This window comes from Lynx canadensis, chromosome A3 (genome assembly GCF_007474595.2).
Source record: "Lynx canadensis isolate LIC74 chromosome A3, mLynCan4.pri.v2, whole genome shotgun sequence".
In the NCBI taxonomy this organism is placed as follows: Eukaryota; Metazoa; Chordata; class Mammalia; order Carnivora; family Felidae; genus Lynx; species Lynx canadensis.
The window spans coordinates 473,057-487,419 of NC_044305.1; the positions used below are offsets into that span (position 1 = coordinate 473,057).

A 14,363-nucleotide genomic window follows, 5' to 3' on the forward strand; every position below is an offset into this window, starting at 1 on the left:
GACCGCCGGGATGAGGCGCGCGGGGGCCGCCGGGACGGCTCCGCCCTACCCGAGCCGCCGGCCTGCCTCCCGTCGGGCGCCGCGCGAGGTCAGCGCGGGGTCAGCGCGGGTCTGCGGGGTCAGGCGTGCGGCGGTTCCGCGGCCCGGACGGGCGCGAGGTAGGCCGCGGGGCTGGTTGCCGCCCGCCCGGGCCCGAGGGCGCGGCGGGGGACTCGCGGTCGGCGTGTCGGCCGGCTCGCGAGCCCGAGACCCGGTGTCGGAGCTGCGCGGCGGAGGCCGGGGGCGTGGGGCCCGGGCGGCCTCCCCCCCCTGCGGTCGTTCCGCGCCACCTGCCGGCCGTGCGGCCTCACGGGGGCCGCCGCCGCCCCGCCATCCCCGCGCGGCCGCCACTTCTGGAGGGCGGGCCCGCACCTGCTGGCTGCCCGGCAGCGCGCCGCCTCCGAGGTGGCCCAGACCGGGGGCGGGGCGTCCTGGGGCTCGGGGGAGCCTGACGTCACCGCCGGGACGCAGACCGGGACCGGACCTGTCTTCTGAGGGCCGAGGGCCGGGGAGGGGGAGGGGGGCCGCCACGGGAGGGGGCGCCGGACTTGGCGAGTGCGGCGGCCGTACACGGAAGGGGAGGGGTCGGGCCCGGCCGCCGCTCGCCCCGTGTGACGCGTCTCTCCGGGTGCCCAGGGCAGGATGTACACGCTGCTGTCGGGCCTGTACAAGTACATGTTCCAGAAGGACGAGTACTGCATCCTGATCCTGGGCCTGGACAATGCCGGCAAGACGGTGTGTGCCCGTCCCTCTGTCACCACCCCCTCCGTGGTCCTTGTGGTGGTGTACCTGGAGCTGTGTGTTTACTGTCCAGAGTCCTCTCCAGCTGCTTTAGAAGCAAAAACACTGTTCCGTTCTGCTTTGTTCTCAAGGAAAAGGCCCAAGAAGGGATGTTTGGGAAATAGACTGGAAAGGATCCCAGTCCTTACCTGCTGTCTGTCTGTCTGTCTCTCTCGTCAGACGTTCTTGGAGCAGTCAAAAACCCGGTTTAACAAGAACTACAAGGGGATGAGCCTATCCAAAATCACTACCACCGTGGGTCTGAACAGTAAGGGGGTCCCTCAGGCTGTGGGTTTGTGGGGCAGATCCCTGAGGATGCTGTGATGTCCGCAGGCCAGCCGGCAGATGAGCAGGGCCACGTGAGGCTTTTATCCCAGTTCGCACTGGGCAGATGGTGGGGGAGCACCAGAGTGGCTCGTTCCTCTCCTGGAGCTGGCAGGCGGCACGTCAGGGACCCAGGACACGCAGCTTCATCCGTCTTCTTTTCTCCCCAGTCGGCACTGTGGACGTGGGAAAGGCTCGCCTCATGTTCTGGGACTTGGGGGGCCAGGAAGAGCTGCAGTCTCTGTGGGACAAGGTAAGATAAACGCTGTGTAGGGCCCTTGGCCACGCACTGCCTGCTCTCAGGCCGTTTCTCCCCCGGTGACACCCCTTGGCCGCTTCTTTTCCTCGTAAGGCCTCAGACTCCCCTTTTTTCTTTGTTGTTGGTAGCTTTGTCACCCGCTTTGTTCCCCGGGCTTCCCCCCCGCCCCCCCCCCCCCGCCATCCTATCCCAGCTCCCGAGTCCTTCCCCCAAGAGCAAGGATGTACTTGATTCCCTTTGACTTGGAGATGTTGCTGCTACCACAGGACAAGACGAAAGCTGGCCAGGAAACAGGTGTGGGGGAGGTACGATGACAGCAGGACACTCCGCTTCACCGCTGGGGCTGAGTCCCTCTGCTCGGGCCCTTTCCCTCAGTTGTAGCTTGGGACCTGGCCTCTGTGGTGGCCTCTTCCCCATTAGGGGAGGATGTTTTCAGAGGCCTTTAACAGCTGCCTTTTTTCTTGATGAGGTTTTGGGGTGTTTCCAGGGCCCCGGTGCCGTGCTGCTTTTCCCGCACACCCCAGCCCTGAGGTCTGTCTTCAGCTCGCCCTGTGCCAGGCACTGGGGTCCAGCAGCGAGCAGGACAGACCTAGCCTCTCCCTCAGGCGGCCCCCTCCTGGTGGATTGGTACAGTGGATTTGGTGCAGCCGATGCGCGGGGCACAGATGTGCCTGCCCCAGTTCCAGGGGCACGGACACGCTCATCTGCACTCTCGTTAGTCATCCGTGTCTTTAGAACTAGCGTCTAGATCCTGGTACCCGGTCACCTTTTCCTGGCTTTCCTCTAAAGTGTCTCCTCTGTTCCGACTTCCCTCCCGTGGCCGGAAGGTCACCAACAGGTTCTCTGGCTATTTAAGGTCACTGAAGCAGAGTGAAGCCGGGGCCTGCTCTTCTGAACCAAGACCCATATTCCTGACACTGTGTCGCAGGCCAGGGTCTCAGGAGCAGACGCTGAGACAGATGTTGGGGCACAGGATGTGTGTTGAGGGCCAGCACCTGAGATGGGAGCTGGGCTAATGCGGGTCTGGGGAGGGGAAGGGCCAGCTCAGGTGGCCGGGCCAGCAGGGAGCCCGGCAGGAGAGTTCCTTCCTCACAGCCCTCCCACATCAGGCCAAGCCGACTGGGACTCATACGGCCTCGTGGGTCACCACATGGGCTGCCTTGGGCAGCTATGACTTGGTAAGGTGGCTCTTGGTGGGTTAAAGTGGGCGCCGCAGGAACCCACGGGCTCATCCGCTGGGTGCGCTGCCTGCCCCTGGGCTCCTGGACCACGGCCCACCGTGCACCGCTTAGCACTCATGCCCTGAGGTGGGCGTAGCTCTGCCAGGCGGGAAGAGAGAGAGAGAGGAGGCTCTGCGGCTGGCAGCGTCCCCCACTCCAGCTACTGCTCGTGCTGATGGTGTGGCTCGTCACAAGAGTCTGCGCCCCTGGTGGCTGACCCTACTAGGTTCTTCATGAGCTTTCCGGCCTCCCTGTGGAGCGGGTGCCCTGCCTCCCGCTGATAGTGTCCATTATCCCCGCCAGCGTGGGGTCTCTGCTGGCTCCTGAACGCGAGTTGTCCAACATGCCCAGGAGACAACCGGGGTTTGTGACTTAGCAGGTCTCTGGCTGGGCCCTAGGGAACGGGGAGCCTTGGTGGTGACCACATCCCCAACCCTGTAGGGCCCAGAGCTGTGAGGATGGGCAGCAGGGTCCCCTGTGGGTCACCAGGATGGATGGGAAGTAGAGCTCCTGCCACCCCCGCCCCTTCCTAGACACTTGTCCTGGGGCCTGGTCCCCTGCACAGTCTGACACCTTGGCACTGTATTGGGGTGGCCATCGTTTCGTCCCTGGGTCCACGTACCAGCCTCGGGCTGCACGCAAACAAGACTGGCGGACTGCCCGTGCCTGCCACAGGGGCCCTTCTAGCTTCCCTCTCTCCAGGCCACACCCGAAAGCTCTCCGTCGTGCGGTCATGGGTGACACTGCCATCAGGGTGCCGTGGGGCGGAGGCAGCCCACTGTGCCCCCAGTCCTACCCCTGCTCAGCCCCCAGTGCCCAGCTCCATTGCTCCCGGTGCCGTCGGCCATCACCTTACACCCGTCTGCCAGGCCAGGTCGTACGCCCCGAGGGCTGTGAGGGGATTCCCCGGGCTTGCCGTGAACCCCGTGCGGTACCCCTTCCTGCTACGGAGACCTCTGTCGCAGGGCCCGCCAACTCTCAGCTCTCAGCAGCAAGATCGGGCCTGCAGCCCTCACACCACCTAGCACGTATGCTACAGAGGTCCCTGCTTCTGTGTGATTTGCGGGCTGCGGGATCCAGACGGCCACGCGTGTCGGGCTTCCTGTAGCGAGTGTGGATGCTGAAGCCTGTCTCGTGCTGGGGCGGTCGCTTTCAGCTTGCCCTCATTACACCCTGAGAATTCCCCGGAGCCGTCAGGCCTGCGCATCTGTGGGGTCGTCAGCTTGCGGACCGTGAACTGGCACCTGGCGTCCTGTTGCGTGTAACGTGCGGGTGTCCCCGGCCTCCGGGCTCTAGTGACAGCTGGGGGCAAAGTGGCAGAGATGCTGCTGTCTGCTTGCCAGACGGGGACGCTTCCGGGTTGTATTTTTCGATTAGGTAGAACGTGGGCTTACCAAACGTGTGACTGCGTCACCCATGCCCCGCGCTCCAAGGGCCCGCCCCCACGCGCCCCGTTTTGTCCATCTGTCAAGATTCCCTTTGCCGCGTGACACTTCCCCAGGCCTGGGCTCTGATGCCGCTGCTGTGTGCGTGCCTGGGCTAACTGCCTCCTGCCCCAGTCCGGCCCGCAGAGCTCAGTGCTGCTGGTCTGGTCCTCGGCGCCTCCCCTCCCTCCATTCGGTGGCTGTTGCGTGGCTCCCGAGCAGTATGGCCATCGGCTTGCTGTCCACACTGGCCTGTGATCTGGCTAGCATCCTCCCTCCACTTCCAGGGCTGCGTGGGGACACCCTATCCTTCCCCCGCCCCCTCCCCGCCAACCACCATCAGACCGACGATCGTGGGCGGCTTTCAGGAGCAGATGCCGAAGTGGGGTTTGGGGGCACGGTACCTGGGAAATGACAGTGTTGCCCGAGGTCAGCAAGCTGTTCCCAAAGGCCTCCAGGGCCGCCTCACTCTGCCCTACCTTCTGCCCCCCAAAGGCGCCTCGCAAGGGCCTTCCAGTTGGCGGCTGGCCCTGGGGTGGCCAAGTGCCTGTGGCCCAGCACCCCCTTTCTGCCCCTCCCCAGTACTACGCGGAGTGCCACGGTGTCATCTATGTCATCGACTCCACAGACGAGGAGAGGCTGTCCGAGTCCAAGCGAGCATTCGGTGGGTACAGCCCGGCTCGGGGCTGGGGAAGTGGTCAGGTCCAGTCTGCCCACCCCAGGTGCCTGGAGCTGACCCTGGTGGGAGATGGGGCCCACGCCAGGTCAGGCAGGGCTGTGGCCAAGAGAGAGCGCACATGGGGTGTGGAGGGGTGGGTGGGCCTCGGCAGCCACAGGCAGATCAAGGGTGCTCACTGCCCCCTTTCTGCCCACTCCAGAGAAGATGGTCACGAGTGAGGCACTGGACGGTGTCCCCATCCTGGTGCTGGCCAACAAGCAGGATGTTGAGGTGAGCTCCCTACAGCATGCCCACAGGGCAGTCCCCAGCAGAAGCACGTCCCACTGACAGCTGGGACAGGGTGCCTGTCCTGGACCTCCCAGGCCAGGTGTGCTCTAGGTGCACCTGGGCCTCTCATGCGGGGCACCTTCTCTGCACAGGCAGGGGGGCGGGCAGTATTCCTCTGCCGCTGGCGTGGGTGGACACGAAACGCAGAGGCGTCCCAGGGTGAGAGTCGGCTCCGATCTTGGCCTGTGTGCTGCCCTTGGGATCGCCTCAGCTGGCCAGTGGATGCTCAGTGGCAGTCTGTGTGGAGAGGGCTTTGCAGGGCAGTGTCCTGATTCTGCAGCAGAGGCGCCCTAGGGTCGGGCTTCCTTCCGCCTGCGGTCCCTTTCCTACAGCCCTTCCGTGCCACCTGCTCCTCCTCCTGAGACTGTTCGCTGCAGGGCCTCTCCTAGGCAGAGAAGCCCTGAGCCCAGCCCCTCCCCACCAAGACCACGTCCTGCCCCGGGAGCAGGACATCTGCAGCGCCTGCGACCTTGCCCCTCACAGCCTCGCCTTCCCCCAGACTTGCCTCTCGATCCCCGACATCAAGACTGCGTTCAGTGATTGCACCTCCAAGATTGGCAGGCGCGACTGCCTGACCCAGGCCTGCTCGGCCCTCACTGGGTGAGTGGGGCTCTCCCTGCCGTGGGCTGGAGGCCGGGCTGGCCCCACCTCATGCTTACTGTCTCCACAGCAAAGGGGTGCGCGAGGGCATCGAGTGGATGGTGAAGTGCGTCGTGCGGAACGTGCACCGGCCGCCGCGGCAGAGGGACATCACGTAGGCATGGCTGGTGCCTGCTGGTGCCCACAGCTCACCCCTGAGTGCCCGAGGAGCGCTCCTGCCAGCTCTGAGCCGCCAGGCCTGGGGGTCGGGTTTGCTTTGCTCTTGGTTTTTTCAGTTGCTTTGTTTTTTCTTTAAGACAAACGTTTCCCTGTGTCCGTAAAAGCGTGGGCATGCAGAGGCTTCTGCTGAGGGGGAATCGGGGCGGCAGGGCCAGGCTGGGTGCCACCAGGGGACCCCCACAAGACCCCTGCCAAGCCTGCTGGTGTTGGCGGGCCGCCTGGCCCTTTGGAGCCGCCACCCCAGCAGTGTGGCCTGCCTGGCCCAGGGGGCGGAGGGGCACCTGTCTGGAAACGAGATGCTCCACAGCTGCTCTGTGCCGTTCACCCGCGGAGGAAGCTGGTGGGGCAAGTGTGTCTGTCCTCAGTCTCCGTCCCCTCTGGGCCTGGAGATGGGTTGGGGGCTGGTGTCATCTTGAGGGAGGAGGGAGACCTGGTCCACTTTGCTGGAGGCCAGCGGGGCCCTGGGTTCTGATGCCTCAGAACAGGGTGGGGGAGATCTGCCTGGGAGGCCCCGTGTCCTCTTCCGCTGGCCTCCCGTCCAGTCAGGGAGGGAGTGGGGGTTCCCTCTGAGCGCGTCTGCCGCTGGTGCAGGACAGCCAGTCGCCATTGTGGGGGGCACACCAGCATGGGTGTTCCAAAGGCCAGCTAGGTTCCTGTGGAGCCCAGGCCAGTTGTGGGATGGGCCTTGATTCCCAGTTGGAGGTGAGGGGTGGGGTCCCCGTCAGGTCTGGGGACGGGCTAAAAACCCATTTCCGGGTCTGTGCCTGGAAACCGTCCCTCCGGGTGAGGCTGGTCCTTGGGACCCTCACCACATGGCCCCTGTGGGAGCTGGCAAGACCCAGTGGGCCTAGCCCTGGGCAGGAGGCTGATTGGCCAGCACTGGGTGGAGTATGCCAGAAAATGGTAGTCTGAGTCGCTGCTGTCTGTCGTCCCTCCAGAACCCCAGGACTGGGTGGTGGGCTCCCAACTGTCTGGGCACAGTGACCACAGCACGAAGCGCTCCCAGGCTAGACCCGGGGCCTGTCTGGGCACCACCTTCCTGCTTCCGTGGGAGTGCCAGAGCCAGAACCCTGACTCTGCTAGACTACCCTCCCTCTGAGGTGGCAGCCTTGGAGGGCCTACTGAGAAAGGCTGAGTCAGGGCTGGGGGTGGGAATGCAGGTGAGGTGACTCATGGGGAGTCATAGGCTGTGGGGTCCCACGCCCCCCCCCCTTGGGACCTATCATGGGGATCAGGCTCCAGGGCTCACGGGAAGGGCTGGGAGTCGGCCAGGTTGTTCTGGAGCACTCCAGCCCTCATCTGAGCCTTCCTGTGGGGAAAAGCCGTGTTTCCCAGAAAGCACATGGGATGCACCCGGCCTAGGGGAGGTCCTTGGCTGGTCCCCTCCGGGGAAATTCCCTGCCTGCAGGGACTGGGTGGAGCTCAAGTGGAGGGGCAGGGTGAGGGGGAAGGGTCTCTTGGCAGTCCAGGTTAGTGTTGGCCAGTCCAAGCTGGGTCCTATTCCACAGCAAGAGTCCCTAGACTGGGTAGGACCCTCACGACACTCCCCCCCCCCCCCCAGCTGTCCTACGCACAAAGCATGACTTGGGGTCATGGGACGAGCCTCAGGGATCTCCACTGTGCCCACAGCCAGAAGGGATGCACCTGCCACCCGCTGGCCCTCTCTGACAGTCCTTCCCACCGAGGGTCTATCCCACTTGGGGTGACCAGCAGCCAGAGGAAGCATGGGACGCTAGAAAGCCCGTGCAGGTGTTTGTTTCCCCACCAGACGTGCCCTCCAGCACCCGGTAGACATGGCACAAAGTTTCATACAATCCGTTTTATAACGGCTTTATAAAAAATAAACTTTGTAACTGTAATGGGACCCCGGTCGGTCGAGCTTACTTTAGTAAGTCACTTTCGGTGTGATGCCCATGTGGGAGCCCCAGCTTGGGAACAGAATAAATAGGGGGCGGGGTGCTCAGCGTGCCCAGAAGCGTGTGCGGACACTGCGCTCCAGCCCAGGCAGCCGGGCTTCGCGCAGGGCCCGCAGCAGCCGCACAGCCAGCGCCCCAGCCTGCGCCTCACGGAGCTCCAGGAGCTGCTGCCTCAGCTTAGGCTGCAGGCCGTTGCGACCCTCCCTGGGTGGCACTAGGCCTTGTGCTTCTGGGCCCCTGAGCGCCTGCCACAGCCGCAGGAGCTTCTTGAAGGACCAGTCCTGGAAAGCCACGAAGTCAATGACAGCGCGCTCACACTCCTCGGCTCCTGCAGCGGTGGGGGGGCGGGGGGGGGGTTAAGGACCCAGTGGTAGAGGCCTCCATGTGCTCTGGGTGTGGAGGGGAGGGACACCCGACAAGGGAGAAATCCCTGCCCACTAACAGGTCCAGTGCAGAGGCGGAAGAAGAGGTCAGAGAGCGTGCAGGGGCGGGAAGGGAGATGCGGTTTAAACTCCCTGGGAGTCCGTTTCCCAAGGGGGGTGGGTGGGTGGCTGGCATGGCCTGCGTTGGCACTGGTGCCACGCCACCACCGCAGGGGACTCCCCAGGTAAGTTTCTGGAGGACCCTCCCAGCGGCTGGATAAACGCTGCATACCTCAGGGCTGGACTCTGGCCTGGGGACAACGGACACAGGCTGACCTCCTCTGACTCGCGCGCCCCCTCCCCTGCTCACCTGGCCCCCCTGGCTCCGGGGTGCCGAGTGGGAAGCCGGCGCAGCTAGTGCACAGGGCGTCGTGGGAGGCGGAGCCGGGCACGTTGAGGACGAGGCCCAGGGCCGTGCAGTTGCGGTGGGGCTGGCACTGTTCCGAGCTCGAGCTGCTGGCCGAGAAGGTGCCCGGGGGGCACGGCTGGCATTGCGTGTTCTGGCTGGGGGTGCCTGGGGACGAGATGGGGAGGAAGGGGTCAGGGGGAGCCAAGGGTGCCGTCCTCACCGGTGGCTGAAGTCCCAGGCCGCCGCCCGCCAGCCCGGCCGCGCACCGGGGACAGTCACGCCCGCGCCGGGCGGGCAAGGCGCGTGCTCCAGGCAGAAGCCCGCGTGGGCGAAGAAGCCGGGGCGGCAGCGGCAGGCGCGGTTGTGGGTGGCGTCGCAGGGCCGCGCCTCCTCCTCGCGTTCCCCGCAGATGACGTTGCAGTAGCGGCAGCGCTCCAGGTAGTTCCAGAACTGCGTGTAGTGGCGCGGAGGGCACGCGCCGCACGTCGTGGGGGCATCCCGACGGCACGGCCGCTGCACGAAGGTGCCCGGGGGGCACTGGCCGCACACCAGCCACTCCCGGGTCTCCGCGTCCCGCCACGGGTAGGTGAGCGCGCCCGCCGTCGCCGTCGCCGCCGCCCCCTGTGCCGCCAGAGCCAACAGTAGGGTGGGCAGCGCCCAAGGCCGGGTCAAGGGCGGCGGTCCCCGCCTCTCCAGTGCCCACATGATAGTCACCGGAGCGGCGGCTCGGCCTCCGGGAGGCCCACGAGCGAGGACACGGGGACGACGCGTCCTACCCTACCTGTCGCCACCCCACAAGCTCGCCCGTCGGCGGCCAGCGCCGGCCTATATGGCCCGGCCTCGCCACGCCCCGGGGGGAGGGCTCACGACCTCCACGGGGCCGCGCTGCGACCCGACTTTCGGCGACGTCACCGCCCCACGGCCCCTCCCTCCCCAGGGAGCCCCCTCACCCCGCCCCCCGCCTGGCGCCAGCCTCCGCCTGGCCTTAGTCCAGGGGGCGGTCCTGCGAGGGCCTCCCCAGCACCAGGGGCAGCTCTCTACCCGGGAGCAGGGCTGGCAGCCGGGGTGCAGGCTGGGGATGCCTGGCTCCTCTCTTCTCTGGTCTCAGCCATCCGCCGGTCCACCTGTGAGGACGGAGGCTGAGCCCAGTTGGGACAAAGCGCTCAGCGTGCCCTTTCCCGGACAGGGTGGGACGACCCTACTCAGATGCCCACGTCTTCCTTCCCAGCACCCTCAAACCCCATTGCCAAGTCCAGACCCTACAAACAGCGTCTGGATACGGTATCCGCAACTTTATTAGAGAACCTGTCACCTGATTAAAAGCAGGTCCACTGCGCACGCGCGCGCGCACACACAGGTCCCGGAGAGGAGGGAGCAGAGCGTTTCCCCCACCTTCCAGTCCTGGGCTCAGGCCGCAGCAGCCAAGCGCCTGAAGCTCCACCCACAAACAAGCAGCCAAGGAAAGTTCTGAAGAGGTACCTTTTAGCAGACCCTCCCCAGACCCTAAGGGTACTTCGGGGCTTCTCATAGGCAGGCGCCGATCCTGCTGCCATTTCAGGGGCATCCCCACGGGCACTGGCCTGGCCCGTGGCCCGCACCCCGTGAAGGGACAAGTGCCCCAGCTGCGTCCCAGCTGGGACAGAGGCGGCGTCCGCCTGCCCGAGGGTCTCCAGCCTCACTGGGGCTCTGGCCAGAAGACCTGTGTGATGCTCTGCTTCCTGGCAGGGGCGTGGCAGGCCGGGCAAGTCCTAGAGGCCTGCGGAGATAGGGCAGTGCTGCACAGGCGCCGCCCCCCGCGCCCCCCAGCTCCCGGCCCCCCAGGTGGCGGACGCGCAGCGGGCGGGTCCGCAGGGTCCCGCCGCCAACCTGGAGGAGCCGTCGCCAGCAGGCCCGGCAGCGGTGGAAGTTGCAGGAAGGGCACTGGAAAGGGACCGTGTCCTCCGCCCCGCAGCCGGGGCACGCCGAGCCTGCTCCAAGGGGGCCGCTGTGAGCGCCGCGGCAGCTGCGCCGCCCCCACTGCCCACACTCCCTGCGGCCCCTCCCAGGAGACCTACCGGACTCGGAGGGCGCGTGCCTGCGGGGGGCGCTGGGGGGCTGGCTGGGAGCCCCCGCATCCCCGGCCTGCCTCGGTCTAAGGAAGGCCAAGATCTTGCTCTGGGTCCTCCCGAGTTTGTCCTGTCCTGGGGGACCTGGAGACACAGGCGCGAGTCTGAAAGGGTGGTTCGGGCTGATCTGCGGCCCCCCCTTGCAGGGCTGCGTGGGGCTCCAGGGGCACCAGGTGGTCTCCCCCCTGCTCCCCCCCGCCGCCGCTACCTGGCCTGGAATCACCGTGGGCGAGGTCGGGAGGCACGGTGGGGGTCCCGTCCTGGGGACCCGGCGGCTCAGGGCCCGCGGTCGGGGCGGCCGGGCCCCTGAGGTCGGCGCACACCTGCCGGAAGCGCTGCTGGTGGCGAGGTCTCAGGAACGCGCCAAACCCTGTGGGGAGAGCGGTCAGGCCCCGCCCGCAGCGCCCGGCCCGGCCCGGCGCACCCCCAGCCCCGCCCCCTCCGCGGCCACTTGCTCTCCAGCAGGTGCAAGTCCTCGGGCCTTGAGGTAGTGAGTGCGGCCGCCACGGCCACCACCTTCTCGAAGTCACCGTCCCGTCTGTAGGCGGTGAGCGCTGCGAGGAGCTGGCTGCAGCCTACGGACCCCAGGGCCTCTCGGACATCGGCCAAGTAGGCGCTCCCCACAGGCGGGCCTTGCTTCTCCACCCTGGGGGCTCCAGATCCACCCTCTTTTGGACAGCTGCTGGGGTCTCCTGGTGGGGAGGTGGACAGGATCATGGCGGGGGATCTGGGGCCCGAGGGAGCTCCCCTGGCACCCTTCACACCAGCCTGCTCCCTCGCTCTGGGGTTGCAGAGCCAAAACGGCACCCGCGCCCCCCGGGGAGGACGCCAGGGCTCTTGTGCTCTGCTTCAAAGCCTCTCTGGGGACTGGTACCTGCCGGGGCTGGTCCGGAGACCAGGTGAGGCCTGCCTTGATTCAGGTGCTGTCCAGGGTCCAGTTGCCCGGCTGCACCCTGGGACAGGGTCAGCTTTGGGTCACACTCCCTCCTTCCTGAAGAAACGGGGACACACAACGAACCACCCAGCTGGTCCCCAAGGGTCTGGAGTGCTCCCTGGGGAGGAGGCAGGTCTGTCCAAGGGGAGACTGACACCTGCCACCCTCCTCTGACCACAGCACGACCCAGGCTTGAGCCCCCACCACAACCAACTGCTGCCAAGGGACCAGCAGAGACACCCCAGTGGGCACCAAGCCCAGAAAGGAGAGGGGTGACTCTTTTGCCGGAAAGTCCCCTCCTTGGGGCCAAGGGGTCTTCCTAAGCCAGCTCGCTCCCCACCCCCCTCCCTGATACCTATCCTTGGGGAAGTCCCTGCTCGGGGGTGAACTGTTTGCAACCGGGGACACAGGCTCCCAGGCTATGACGTGCAGGGCCCACTCCTGGCAGACACAGGTGGGGACAGGGTCCCAGCCTGGGCCATGCATGCTCTGGGGGACACACACCTCACCATCAGCGGGCCTCCATGGGTGAACAGTCCCACCCACGAGCAGGGAGGCTGGGCCAAGCTAGCATTGCCCACCACCCCGCCCCCCGGACCCGGGGTACCGCCCGCTCACCCCTGGGGGCCTGGGCTGACGGAGCGCCCCGCCTCTGAGGAAGGCTGTGCTCAGGCCGGTAGCCGCAGCCACGGCCTGTCCACTGCAGGCAGACCTCCTCAAACTGCTGCTTGTGGTGTGGCCGCACGAACTGGTAGAAGCCTGTTGGAACGGTTCCACCATGCGGCCCCCGCGTGCTGAGCTGGGTGGAGGGCTCTGGGGTCGGGGGCCATGCACCGGAACCTTTTCTAGGGAGCAGGGACAACCACGGACCCTGGTGCCCGCCCACAAGCCCCCCTCCCCACCACGGCTGCCGCACTGCCCCCGGGTCGGGGGACCACCGCGGGCCAGGGCACCTTGGAGCAGGCCGTGCTTCTTGGGATCCTCAGCAAAGAGTGGGCCGAGACAGGCCACCAGAGCCTCAAAGTCGTCAGAGCCCTTGTAGTCCTGCAGGGCCCTGGTGAACGTGTCGAAGCTGGCCTGGCTCAGCGCCTGCTTCACGGCCACCATGAACAGCTTGGCCCTGCCCGCCTGTGTACTGGCCGCCGGCCCCTCCTGCTGGACACAGGGCCAGGGGCCCCATCAGTCAGGACCCACCCTCCCCTGTCCCAGGGACGCTGGGCTGCTGCCGTGGAGCACAGGCACTGGGAGGGACACCCCGGCTCCAGGGCACGGCTGGCCTGGCCCCAGGAGGGAATCCACAAAGACAACCACGCCCCTTGGGGAGCAGCAGAGGCCAAGTGTAGTTTTGCTTCCCCTGGGTCGGGGGCTCCTACTCCTCAGCCAAGTTCCCTGCGCCCACGCAGCAGCAGACAGCCCCAGCCCGAAGGATGGTCAGATCACAGCCAGAGGGCACTTCTGACCAGATGGGGGACCTAAGACATCACTGTGCCTCACTCGTGCTGCACAGCTCAGGCCCGGACGCTGCCGGGGCTCTCAGCAAGAGAACACGGAAACCAGACAGGAGGGGTCCAGGCTCCCCAGTCTCCGCCCACTCCACCCACTTCCTGACAGCAGCAGTTCCCAGAGGCCCAGGGAGATGGACAAAGGCAAGTGGTGCATGGGGCTTTCCAGAGCTTTCCTGGTTCAGAGGGACTCAACTACCCTTAAATCCTTCATCTGAGGCTGGGAAGGCAGACCCTCCCCACACTCGGGCACGTCAGCACCCACACTTGAGCCAAGGGCTCAGCTCAGGGGGAGCTGACCTGGCTGCCAGCCCCACACCAAACCCGCCCAAAGGGCGAGGGTCCGACGTCTGTCCAGCTGGACCTGTCATACCACCCACAAAGTGGTCTCCAGGAAAGACAAAAGGGAACGAAAGGCCCAAAGCTGACCACAAGTTTGCAGGACTCCAAAGTGTGGAGGAGCCACCCCCGGTGGGAGGGACCCCGTGGGCCCCGGGCAGGGCCGCAGGACCCCATGCCGTTGCTGGGAGCTCTGCGGGGTCTGAAAGGTTGTCAAGATGAGAAGTTAAAATGCAAAAGAGACCTGGAGCCCATGCAGGCCAGGCCCTGCAAAGATGCTGGGAGGCAGGAGGGAGGCGGGAGGGGGCCCAAGCCCAAGAGGAGGGCGAGAGGAGGCCCTCAGAGCTGTCAGAATAGGCTCACCTACTAAGAGATGAGGCTTAAAAGACCCTCCTTTAAACATTGCAGCTGAACAAAGGTTGGGGGGGGGGGGCAGGCCTTGGAGAGCCAAGGGCATGGGGCCAGGCTGCACCCCTGGGAAGGCAGCAGGGAGGCCAGGCCCAGCCACACCTCACACTCCCTGGTCGGCACCGTGCGTCCTGGGGCTCCCACCAGACCCCGTACGTGGGACGCTTCACGTACCCGGCTGCCCACCAGCCTGATCTTCCTTCTGCCTCCTTTCTGCTGCTGTGCAGGCCTCTTCTCACGTGGGAGGGACAGGGTGGAGACATGCGCTGCCTGGGGGGGGACACGCTGTGGTCCTGGCCACGCCCTCAGAGCCCCCAGGCCCCTTGTGACACTGCAAGGGCCCACAGTGGGAGAGAAGAGCCCTCTCCTGGGTCCGCCCCACCAGCCTCCCCCGTGGCCCAGATGGGAAGGGTACGGAAGGGATGGGGGGAGGGGCCGCCTGCTGTCGCTGCCGGGCTCACCCCAGGCCCCAGGGAGCAGGACTGGGAGGGGAAGGGACTCTGCGGCAAGCAGGGCA

The 14,363-nt window shown here is 66.2% G+C and overlaps 2 protein-coding genes across 14 annotated transcripts in view; one reads left to right on the plus strand and one right to left on the minus strand.

Moving 5' to 3' along the window:
- Positions 1-76: 76 nt before the first annotated feature.
- On the plus strand, positions 77-7,730 carry ARFRP1 (ADP ribosylation factor related protein 1). Of its 4 annotated transcripts, none has more exons than XR_003967508.1 (8): positions 78-158; positions 676-774; positions 1,000-1,087; positions 1,314-1,396; positions 4,542-4,710; positions 4,925-4,995; positions 5,536-5,652; positions 5,723-5,815. XR_003967508.1 is itself a non-coding variant. In XM_030309175.1 (8 exons), exons 2-8 carry the CDS (start codon positions 682-684, stop codon positions 5,808-5,810), a joined length of 693 nt encoding a protein of 230 aa, XP_030165035.1. In that variant the 5' UTR covers positions 79-158; positions 676-681; the 3' UTR covers positions 5,811-7,730. The 4 variants fall into 4 exon arrangements, 3 of the variants coding, with proteins under 3 accessions (XP_030165038.1, XP_030165035.1, XP_030165036.1); XM_030309175.1 differs by having other exon boundaries at positions 79-158; positions 5,552-5,652; positions 5,723-7,730; XM_030309176.1 differs by having other exon boundaries at positions 81-158; positions 4,629-4,710; positions 5,552-5,652; positions 5,723-7,730.
- RTEL1 (regulator of telomere elongation helicase 1) overlaps positions 7,685-14,363 on the minus strand; it is a 34,825-nt gene continuing 28,146 nt past the window's right edge. For 5 of the 10 annotated variants that reach the window (XM_030309163.1, XM_030309164.1, XM_030309162.1 and 2 more), the window contains exons 28-36: positions 14,021-14,116; positions 12,551-12,752; positions 12,216-12,356; positions 11,538-11,654; positions 11,119-11,355; positions 10,872-11,033; positions 10,613-10,747; positions 8,520-8,723; positions 7,685-8,115 (exon numbers count right to left, since the gene is read on the minus strand). In XM_030309163.1, the coding sequence (XP_030165023.1) occupies positions 7,832-8,115; positions 8,520-8,723; positions 10,613-10,747; positions 10,872-11,033; positions 11,119-11,355; positions 11,538-11,654; positions 12,216-12,356; positions 12,551-12,752; positions 14,021-14,116 (1,578 nt within the window). In that variant the 3' untranslated portion in view covers positions 7,685-7,831. Of the gene's footprint in view, positions 8,116-8,519; positions 8,724-9,831; positions 10,315-10,424; positions 10,748-10,871; positions 11,034-11,118; positions 11,356-11,537; positions 11,655-12,215; positions 12,357-12,550; positions 12,753-14,020; positions 14,117-14,363 lie in introns of those variants that run through there. The other 5 variants (XM_030309166.1, XM_030309169.1, XM_030309171.1 and 2 more) reach the window with 5 other exon arrangements.